Source organism: Protobothrops mucrosquamatus, unplaced genomic scaffold, assembly GCF_001527695.2.
Source record: "Protobothrops mucrosquamatus isolate PMUCROS unplaced genomic scaffold, P.Mucros_1.0 scaffold2304, whole genome shotgun sequence".
Classification (NCBI taxonomy): domain Eukaryota; kingdom Metazoa; phylum Chordata; class Lepidosauria; order Squamata; family Viperidae; genus Protobothrops; species Protobothrops mucrosquamatus.
In genome coordinates, this window is record NW_015388390.1 from 235,410 (window position 1) to 246,909 (window position 11,500).

General features: G+C 45.3%; 1 protein-coding gene across 1 annotated transcript; it reads right to left on the reverse strand.

The window, feature by feature from the left end:
* Positions 1-11,242, reverse strand: NAGPA (N-acetylglucosamine-1-phosphodiester alpha-N-acetylglucosaminidase). The gene is made up of 11 exons (XM_029285827.1): positions 11,118-11,242; positions 8,990-9,475; positions 7,418-7,557; positions 5,678-5,786; positions 4,943-5,071; positions 3,781-3,989; positions 3,496-3,543; positions 2,478-2,606; positions 1,418-1,534; positions 425-476; positions 1-241 (listed from the first exon to the last, which is right to left on the reverse strand). The coding sequence occupies exons 1-11, from the start codon at positions 11,240-11,242 to the stop codon at positions 1-3; spliced, it is 1,785 nt and encodes a 594-aa protein (XP_029141660.1).
* Between the last annotated feature and the right edge of the window lie 258 nt (positions 11,243-11,500).

An 11,500-nucleotide genomic window follows, 5' to 3' on the forward strand; every position in this document is an offset into this window, starting at 1 on the left:
TCACAGCAACATAACACTTTCCGTCTGATTCGAGTCCCAGGCGGTCTCGGCGGGATCGTCGACCTCCCAAGCTGCTGGCAGACCCCGGTCTTTGGTCCCCCCATTTCTCTCTTCCAGGGGGATAGAGATATACTGTCCGTGTTTGTGACGCTTGTTGGTGCCGCTGCGCAGAGCCAGTATGACGTTCATCAACACGCTGAGCAGGAGAAGCAAACCAAGGCTTATTGTGATCCAGGCTTTCCTAGAAGAACAATCCACGACTCATGAGCGAGGGCAGAGAGAGCTTTAAAGGTGCCACCCATCAAGCTACGGATCGAAATTTTTGCACTTTTATTTCCCTCCAACAGCTCTTCTGTGGGAGGCTGGGAAAAAGCGCCAAGAACTTGCAAGGGCTTTTATCAGCAAGCAAAAGTGTGTAACTTACTCGGAGAAAAGGAACTCTTCCTTTGAGGTAGCATGTAGCAGGCACGGCTCAGCTAAAAAGGGGAGGAAAAAAGAAACAAACCAGATCAGGGTCCCCATTTCCTGGTCCAGAACCGAGCCACAAAAAAATATGGATCTGGAGAACGAGTGAAGCTCTCTTTCGGTGGGGATCTAAATCGATCCTCCGTCCAGCTTTCGCGAGAGCATATTCGCTGGTACAAAAGTGATCCGTTTGGGCTCCAGCAAAGGGATTCCTCGACGTACGATTACAATTGGGACCTGTTGCTAAGCCAGGCGGTTGTTAAGTGAATCATATCTGATTTTACAACCTTTTGTAAGTGAATCACTGCAATTGTTAAGCGAGTCACGTGGTTATGAAGCGAATCCAGCTTCACCCATTGACCTCATCGGAAATCAACTGTGAAGGTCGTAAAGGGCGACCAAATGACCAGGGACACGGCAACGGTTGTAAATACACGCAGGCTGCCAAGGGCCCCAATTGTGATTGTGTGACTGTGGGAATGCTGGAATGGGCATTAAGTGTGAGGACTACGTGCTGTTGTAACTTCAGACAGGCGCTAAATGGAGCAAACATAAATGTAAATAAAGGCCTACTTGGGGTAGGTAAAGGCTGGTTCTAAATTACCTTTTTTCAGTGACGTCGCCAGTCTGAATGGTCCTAAACAAACAGTTGTAAGTCGAGGACCGCCTGCTCTTATTGCTAGGACAGTTTTCAAAATATACACATGAACTTGCCCTCGTGATCCTAAAGACCGTTGTGTTAACTTTGCATCCAAACCTAAACTTTGCTCATCCTTGAGTGGCAACAATCCTCCCAGGAGCCCAGCAGAGAAAATTGCAAACCAAGAGACTTTTGATCTGGAGAGGCCAGCAATTTGAGTTGGATCCTCAAGTAGTTAAAAAACAGTTTTTTCCCCCAAGGACTACCTCTACAGTCAGGACCCCCAAAAGCATGTACCTCTCGATAACTCACCCAGGATGGTGGAGTCTAGAGAAATATTGCAACTGCCCGTCCTCCGATCACAGTAACACTGGTTTGGGCACTGACAGGTCTGCTGACAGTTGGGTCCGAATCGTCCGAGAGGACAGGCTGCAAAATAATGAAAGAAACAGGCGTTGTACCCCACAGATCAGCAAGAAGCCAGGATAAAGGAGTTGGAAGAAACATATCCCAACAGATCAGCAAGAAGCCAGGATAAAGGAGTTGGAAGAAACAGGCCTTATATCCCCACAGACCAGCAAGAAGCCAGGATAAAGGAGTTGGAAGAAACAGACCTTATATTCCCACAGACCAGCAAGAAGCCAGGATAAAGGAATTGGAAGAAACAGGCATTAAATCCCCATAGATCAGCAAGAAGCCAGGATAAAGGAATTGGAAGAAACAGGCATTAAATCCCCATAGACCAGCAAGAAGCCAGGATAAAGGAGTTGGAAGAAACAGACCTTATATCCCCGCAGACCAGCAAGAAGCCAGGATAAAGGAGTTGGAAGTCAAATTCAGCCTGCCTTAAGATGTTGTCCTCAGTACGGGTAGCCTTTGACTTATAACCATTTATTTAGTGACCATTCAGAGTTACAACGGCACTGGAAAAAGTAACTAATGACTGTTTTCCACACTTACAACCATTGCAGCATCCCCAGGGTCATGTGATCAAAATTTGGACGCTTGCCAGCTGGTTCTTATTTATGACAGTTGCAGTGTCCTGGGGTCACATGGTCACCTTTGGAGGACCTTCTGACAAGCAACTTCAAAGGGAAAATCAGACTCACTTAACCACCGTGTTGCTAATTTAACAACTGCGGCGATTGCCCTAACAACGGTGACAAGAAAGGTCATAAACTGGAACAAAGCTCACTTAACAACTGTCTTGCTTAGCAACAGAAATCTGGGACTCAGTGGTGGTTGTTAAGTTGAGGACCCCCTGTAACTTCAACCTTCTACATTTATGGATTAGCCTGAGCCCCGTTACTTGTACTAGTATTAAGCCACAGATTTTGTGGGGAGCCACAGAACCCGGGTCCAAATCCCTCACCTTCTTCGCAGAAGATCCCTTGGAAGCCCGCTGGGCAAGTGCAGGATCCGTGCACAGGGTCACATGTGCCATTGTGGCGGCAGAGGCATTTCTGAGCACAGCCGTCCCCGTAGGTACCGCTGGTGCAAGCTAAAGGAAGGGAAAGGTGTGATCAGAATGGTGGGTGGCAAGCAGAATTGATGGCACTCGTTAGTCGCAACACACACACACATACACACAGGATTTTGAAAGAATGTAGGATGGTGCTTAAGGTTGCCATTTTGCTTGGCAGTTTCTCTTATCCGAAAGAAGGGCAGCTCTGTAGCTCAGGGTTGAACTGTGGAGATTTTGATGTTCTCTGAGCCTGGTTCTTTTTCTTGCAGACATTTCATTACCCAACTAGGTAACATCATCAGTGGTAGATGGGAGTGAGGCTTTCTTTCAGTTTATGTACAGTAGCTTCCCCATCCAGGGTTGCCTAATAATTTTAAAGTTAGCTCTAAACCAAAGGGAGTCACATAATACTTGGCCTACCTCACAAGAGATTTACATTCCATGCTTTAAAAATATATAAATGTTTGACTGGATAAGCAAAAAAAATATATATCAATTTTCTTCATGCTATGCATGATATTGAAGAATCAAGTCTCTCTTAGTTGCCTTTTTTGAAAGCTCAAGAGAGAAGGAGTTGCAGTTCCCCATTCAGTTCTGTTATACTCTTCTGCCTTCTTCCAGCTCTTCTCATTTGCCAAATATGAAAGCTTGAATTGTAGACCCTCTTTCAGAGGTGGATAGACTCTACAGCAGGGTCTCCAACCTTGGCAACTTTAAAGACTTGTGGACTTCAGCTCCCAGAATTCCTCAGCCTTCCATAGAGTTGTGGAAGGGCATCACCCTGTTGGCCATTCTCCTTTTAATCCACTTCCCTTCTGCATCAGGGAATTCAGTTCTGTTATTCCTATTGCCCTGAGCAAAGAGAGACACATCAATCCAGCAAAACAAATCAACACCAAGATGGTTAAGTAAGAAAGAGGATTACCTTGGGTGCAGTTTTCACCCGTCCAACCAGCATCACAGACACATCCCACTGGAATAAAGGCAGCGACAAAGGAGAAATTGTGAACTTATGTAGTAAGATCAGAGGACGGGAAGGGATTTGGGACAGGATTAGAACCAGAATCTGATCCAGGTCAAGGAGGACAGCCTCAAAATCAAGGGTGCCGATTTGCAACGAGCAAAGGGCCCCCTTTACTCAAGGCAAACCCCACCCAGCCCCCAAGGGAGATCCGTTTGCACCCGGATCCTTTCAAAGGCGGAGCCTTACTCTCCGTGCACATTCCGTGGAGAGTGCAGTTGGAAGGGCCACAGTCCAGCACATCGCAGGCTGGCCCGCTCCAGAAGGCTCCATGGCAGTGGCAATGTCCAAGCACGCAGTGCCCCTGCCCGCTGCAGTTTTGAGGTTGGCAGGCAGGCTCGTGCACGCACAGGACGGTTGAAACGCTCCGAGGGCAGCGCCAGGTAGAGTCAAACACGCTGGGAAGAAAGATGAGAGAAAGCCGGATGGAATTAAAGACCCAGCTGCACCCCCTTATCTTCAGGCTCAGCCTGTGGCAGGCGCCTGTGTTGTTTATGTATTTAATTTATATTGCCATATAACTCAGGAGCCGTGGTGGCGCAGTGGTTAGAATGCAGTTTTGCAGGCTGACTCTGCCAACTGCCAGCAGTTCGATCCTGTAAAGCACTGTGAAGCGGAATATAAATATCTTCCTTCCTTCCTTCCTTCCTTCCTTCCCAGTAGTTAGAATGCAGTATTGCAGGCTGACTCTGCCAAGTGCCAGCAGTTCGATCTTGTAAAGCACTGTGAAGCAGAATATAAATATCTTCCTTCCTTCCCAGTAGTTAGAATGCAGGATTGCAGGCTGAGTGTGCCCACAGTCAGAAGTTCGATCCTAACCGGCTCAAGGTTGACTCAGCTTTGCATCCTTCCGAGGTCAGTAAAATAAGGAACCAGATTGTTGGGGGGCAAAAGGCTGACTCCGTTAACTGCTTAGAGAGAGCTATAAAGCACTGTGAAGCGGTATATAAGTCTAAGAGCTACTGCTAACTCACATCCATAACGCTAGGTGGCTAACGAGATTAAAAATAATGAAACGTACACAAAAAAATATATAAAATTCACAGCAGAAAAAATGACAAATCCACAATGGAACATGCAATGCAAACTGAGCCACTAATAACCAGAGAGCTCCTTGGGAGAGGAGAGTTATTTAATTATTATTTTGGGAACTTGTGGGGAATGGGGTCAAGGGCAAAATGGACATTTCCTCACCAAATTGTGTCCTTGGTGAGGAAATGGCTGCACCATTATTGTGCAGCCATTACCATGAAGCGCGAAGCTTACTGTGGCTCTCGGCCAGGGAAAAATGTGCAGTCCAAACACCGGGCAATCAGGCTATTCCAGAAAAACCACAGCAGAGAATGCTCACCAGTGATCCGAAGGGTAGCTAGCAAGGGTTCCGTTGACGACGAAAGTAGCTGATCCTCCACCGTCCAGGTTGATTGCATTCACCACGCCGCGCTCCTTCAGAAAATCTGCCATTTCCCAGAGGTTCAGGCTGCAGTTGCAAGAAACAGAGATGGTTATCTCTGCCACAAAGAAGAGGGAGGTCAAGCTATTCTCCAAAGCCCCTGAAGGCCGGACAAGAAGCAACGGATGGAAACTAATCAAGGAGAGAAGCAACCTAGAACTAAGGAGAAACTTCCTGACAGTTAGAACAATGAACCAGTGGAACAACCTGCCTCCAGAAGTTGTGAATGCTCCAACACTGGAAGTTTTTAAGAAGAGACTGGACAGCCACTTGTCTGAAATGGTATAGGGTTTCCTGCCTGAGCAGGGGATTGGACTAGATGACCTCCAAGGTCCCTTCCAACTTTATTATTATTATTATTATTATTATTATTATTATTATTATTAGCTGATCAGAGGAAGAAAAAAAACAGCTGTTGGCTATACTACTCCAATTAAGAAATGAGCTGAGTCCTGTTACCTAACACTGCAATTTAGTCAACAAATCAACTCTTGGCTTAATGTGATGGTCCAACTCAAAGACACACCATCAACGTTCCTTTCTTTTCTCAGCAACTGGGATGCAGAAGACACTTCCCTCCAGAAAGATCTGGAATCTCCTTGCAAGGAAGCGTCACAAAGCTACAGGACATACCCTCTGACGCCCGTCTGCCCGTCAGCGTGAAACAACACGAGCTGCCCTTGTCGGTCGTGCCCCACGGCCGTCCTGGCAGACACAGTATTGACAAAACCGTCAAAGGTCCCTGCCAGGGGAAAAGAGACATGTTTCAAGCAGCCAAGATAAAGTTGGGTGGGTTGAGCCAAACGTCTCCCTACCGCAGGATGATTTTACGTGACAACAATCTGGCAGGACTGCTACCATCATGGAACTACCTGAAAGATCTGGAGGACATCAGGTCAAAACCTAAATTGATGGGTGGAGAAGGAAGGGAAAAACTAAGCTAAGCCAACCTCTGATACTATAGGTAATTCTCAACTTATAACCACAATTGGGACCAGAATCTCCCTCGCTAAGCAAGGCAGTTGTTAAATGTTAAATACCCAATTTTACAAGCTTTTTTGCCATTGGCCGTTGTTAAGTAAATCATACGGGCACTAAGCGAATCCAGCTTCTCCCATTGACTTTGCTTGTTGGAAGCTCACTAGGGGACATTGCAACCGTTGTAAATACAGGCTAGTTGCCAAGCAACTGGGGTCACATGATAGGGAGATGCTGACAGTCACGAGTGGAAGGAGCAGTTGCAAGTAATTTTTGTTCCGTGAAACTGTAATTCAAATGGTCACTAAACAAACGGTTGCAAGTCAAGGACTATCTGTATTCCTTCCATTCCTCATTTTGGTACAGACAAACCTGGGGGGGGGAATGTCATCCTGGAGAGCAACTGTGAGGCGGGGCTTTATTTTAAGGGAGGGGCCCGGCCCACAACCATTTTCCTTGCCACACAACAAGCCTCTAACCATCTGAACTCATTTTTTTTTCAATGGAAAGGTGATGCTCATTGCAAGGCCTACAATCTTTATCATGCTCCTAGGTGCTATAATTATTCTTGGGAAATGAAATTAACAGGTTGTTGCATCCTAACCTAGTGAAAACAAGGCACCTTCTCAACTGAATGAACAAAAAGACCACACTAAAGCAGGTGGCCAAACCCCCCCAAAAAAACATCTTGCAAGAATTGGGTGGGAAAAGCAACGTCACTAATTGTCCTTGGACAACGGGGAATTCTAAGATTGGCCAAGTCCATCCCAGCAGCCGTTTTGTGAATTTACCAAGAAGACCAGGGATCTCCAAACTTGGTAACTTTAAGGATTGTGGACTTAAAACTCCCAGAATTCCTCAGCCAGCCGGAATTCTGGGAGTTAAAGTCCACAAGTCTTAAAGTTGCTAAGTTTGGAAACCCTGAACAGGACCATCTCAATCTCTTTCCAAAGTTGCCAGTCTCACTTGGTCAAAGAAGAGTGCAAGATTGGAAGACAGAGAGATCTGGCCCATGGAATCGCCAAGAGTCAGAACGACTGGATAACATCATCATCAACATTATTATGCGATTTTTATATATTTTATATGCAGCCCAAGACAATTCCTCTTCACTCAGCCCTAACCCTGGCAAGTCAAAAGGTTGGATATCCATGGTTTAGAACAGAGGTCCCCAACTTTTTGGGTACCAGGGACCAGTTCCGTGGAGAGAGGTTTTTTCTGCGGACCGGAGGGTGCATGGTTTTGTGTGCTGCCTGCATCCCGCGGATGGGGCTTGTTTGTGTGGAGTGGTTGCTGGCATGCCACGGCCCAGTATCGGTCCTCAGACGGGAGGTTGGGGACCCCTGATTTAGAGCCATTCTCCCGCAGCTCTGGGGGCAAGGGCTGTGGCATCACCTGTTTCCTGAGTCTTGTCGCATTCTGCCATTTGGCTCTGATTCACGTAGACCTCTCCGTCTCGCAGAAGCCAACCCACCCCGCTTATAAGCTGCACAAATGGGTTTTCTGTAGCAAAGACTTCTTCCTCAGAGAGGTAGCTGGAAGAGATAATCAAAAAGAAAAAAAACCCTAGATTAAAAATTCCAGAGAAGCCCAAACGGTTACAGGCAATCCTTGTTTAGTGACTGCTTCATTAGTGACTATTACCAAATTACAGTTTTACTATTTACAATTGGACCCGGAAATCCAGTTGTAAACCGTTGCAGTCATAAGTTGAGGTACCCACATGACAAGACCCTGGTTTTTTTTCAACCTTTTTGAGAGTGGATATTAAATAAATCACTATGGTTATTAAGTAAATCCAGGGCTTTTTTTCAGCCGGAACGCGGCGGAACCGCGTTCCGGCACCTTTTTCCGGGCCAGCCGCACCGGAAATAGCCCCTCCCAAATTTTACTTGCATTCCTGTTCTCTAAAGGGGCGGTCCTAGGGTTTGATGAGGGCGTGGCCAGGTTTGAGTTCCGCCACCTTTTCTCCGAGAAAAAAAGCCCTGAGTAAATCGCATGGTTCTTAAGTGAATCCATTCTTCTGGAAGCCAGCAGAAAAACTGCCAGAAATGAGGAAAAAAAATATTGCAGATTGTGTTTGTGTGACTGCAGGACCCAGCAAAGGGCAAGTGTCTGAAATGCGGTCAGGCTGGCAATATTTTATGAAGGCCAAAAGTCCTTTATGGACCATAAATCACCCGTTTCAAGGCCACTGAAATGCCAAGCGGTCATAAAAAAGAAGATTGTAAGTCAAAGACTTGTACAACAGTGATGAAAAAGTAACAAATCATACGCATAGTCACAGTTTCACTTAACAATTGCTTCCTTAAAGAATCCAGATGCCAGTCTCAATTGTGGTCACTAAACAAGGAGTTAAGTTAAGCTGGGACATGACCATTGAAATAAAGACAAGGATAGAAAAAGCCCACACAGCATTCTTCAAAATGAAAAAGGTCTTCTGCAGTCACCACATAAGCCTAAAACTGAAAATCAGGCTTGTCAGATGCTATATTTTTTTCTACCCTGCTCTATGGAGTGGAGAATTGGTCTCTGACAGAAGGCCACCTGAAGAGACTAGAAGCATTTGAAATGTGGATTTACAGGCGGCTGTTACGTATAAGCTGGGTTGACAAGATCAGAAATGAGGTGATAAGCCGCCTGGGAAAGCCAAGGGAAATCATCAAAACAATTAAAAAACGAAAATTAGAATATTTCGGACACGTGATGCGACACCCAGAAAAATATGGCATACTCCATTTAATCCTCCAGGGAAAGATTGAAGGCCAACGAGGTCCAGGCAGAAGAAGAACATCGTGGCTTCAAAATCTAATGGACTGGTTTGGACAAAACTCAGCAGCACTTTTTTGTGCGGCTGCTGATAAAAACAGGATCGCCAACGTCCGATAACGGATATGGCACAAGAAGAAGAAGAAAACAAAGAGTTGCAGTTGTAAAACAACAAAACAAAACTATGCCAACACTTACCCAAAGACTAAAGTGCCATCTTTCCGGATTCCAAACTGAGCATTCTGTACTCCGCCAGAGGACTGTACCAGCTGCCCGTTGCTGACCACGTTCCCTAAGCACGCTCCAGTGTTTGTATCAAAATACCCCCCATTCTGGGCCACAAGGCACTGACGTCGGCTCACTGTCTCTTCCACGGTGGCTCTGTGGTGGAAATGGCAGCCCCTCGGCCCCCCAGGCTCTAGGACAGAAAAAGTCCTCAGGGGGTCTCGCACAACCGTCAAGTGGCCGTACACCCGGCGGCGATTGGAACGGTGCGGTGGGATGTCTGAAACAAATGTATATATAACAGGCAGAGGGGAGGTAGTGCTGTTGTGGCTGGGCCAGGTTTCATGGGTCGCATTGCCACGCAGGAGACCCTGGCAGTCTCGGACGTACCGATGGTGGTGCCGGGGGCCATGCTGAGGAAGGAGATACGGCAGCAAGAGGTCATCGTTCAAAGAATTCCTGAAAGTTGAAAGGCAACAGGGCAGGTTCGGATAGAAGAAAACTGAGGGAAATCTTTATTTGATAAGTCCTCTCCAGGTGAGTACAGGTACGATCACAACTGCGTCCAAAATTTCCATTGCTAAGTAAGACAGCTGATCAGTGAGTTTTTCTCCCCATTTTATGATCTTTCTTGCCACAGTTGCTAAGTGAATCACTGCAGTTTTTTTTAATAAATATTTTATTAGGTTTTATATAGGTAAGGAAAAGATAGGGTCAACAGGGGTATGAGGGCAGTGGGAATAGGAATTTGGGGTAGGAAAGGGGTAGATAGAATGATGGGGTAACCCCCATAATAATCCCAAGCTTTAACAAACAAGCTACCGTCCGGATCTAAATATTAAGTAAACATGATTTGTATAATACTAAAGAATTATAAAGGTAAAGTTAACTATAGTCGTATAACTAAAATTAGGAAGGTAAATAAAATTCCTCTAAATAAATATTCATACTTAATAACATATCACCAAATTCTAGTCATCACCATTAATATTTAAAATCACTAATAGTAAAGCTATTATTAATCTAAGAAATAACACTTAAGAGTCTATCATTTATTCTATTCAATTTTAAAATTCAATTCAATTTTAAGTTCTGATCGTATTCTAGCGTATTTCTAACCATCGATAAAATTTTTCCCAAGTTTTGAAATAAATTGAATCTTCTTTCTCCTTCATCTCCAAAGTTAATCTATCCATTTCGAATCACTGCAGTTTTTAACGGTTGTTAAATTAGTAACAGGGTTGTTCAATGAATTTGGCTTTCCCCATTGACTTTGCTCGTCCAAAGGTTGCAAAAGGGGATCACGTGACCCCGGGACACTGCGACCATTTGCCAAGTGTCCTAAGTTGGATCACGGGGAGGCTGCAATGCTTGTAAGTCACTTTTTCAGTGCCGTTGTAACTTCGCACAGTCACAAAACAAAAAGTTGTAAGCCAAGCACTACTTGTAGCAAGTAAAGCATAATAAACAAGTTTTGGATTTGTCTTCCTTTTCACCCTCCAGACTGAAAATCCATCTTTTTTTTTAACTGGCTTATTCTATTCATTGTTGTTATATAGAAAGCGAATTTTGTGCAGTGATTACAGGACTGGACTAGAAACTAAGAAACTGCCAGTCCTCCTTTAGGCATGACAACCTGCTGGGTGCCTCTCTCAGTCCAGTCTACATCATAAGGAGAAGATAGGATGTTGGAGAATTATATATGCTGTTGTAGAATAATCACAAAACAAAGCTGTGCTATAAAACTAATTAATAAAGAAAATACATAAACAGTCATCAAACTTTATAATCACGGAGACACATCTTATACCCAATGTGTATCATAGTGTTATTATTACGACATATATTATACACACACACATAGACCAGAAAAACCGGTTTTAAAATAACTATGTAGCTCAAACACTTCTCTGCGGGGCAAAATACTGACATCCTGCAAAGATATTTTTTTTAATTATACTTTTAGGGCTTACATCGCCTTATTTTTCAGCACGGAAAAACGACCTTTTAATGCTAATTGCATCAGGCGGAAGAGGGAAAAAAAAAACGCCAGCCCTGCTAGGTGGGCCCCCTTTCCCCTCTCCTGGCTCGCCCTCCTTACCAGGCTCCGGCGCTGCCGTGAACTCCCCCAAAGCAGTGAAGCAGCCCCCCCAAAAACGCGGCCAGGGCAAAACCTCCGAGCCCGCTGCCTGAGATGTGCGACAGCCGATTCATGGGGGCCGCCATATTGAGCCGAAAGGCGGGTCACATGATCTGAGGTCACGTGAGGCTCGGGGACCCTTGTCCTTCCCGGGCGGAGGAAGGCATGGGCGTTTGGGTTTGCCCTCTGGTGGCCAGCGGGGAGAACTACAAGGCTTGAATAGGGGAAACCCTAGAAATGATCAAATGTGTCGGTTCCAAGGCTGCTTTTCTAAAAGACAACTGGGCTTTTCTTTGTTTTTGTTCGAAAACGTTTCATTTCTCATTCAATAAGCTTCTTCAGTT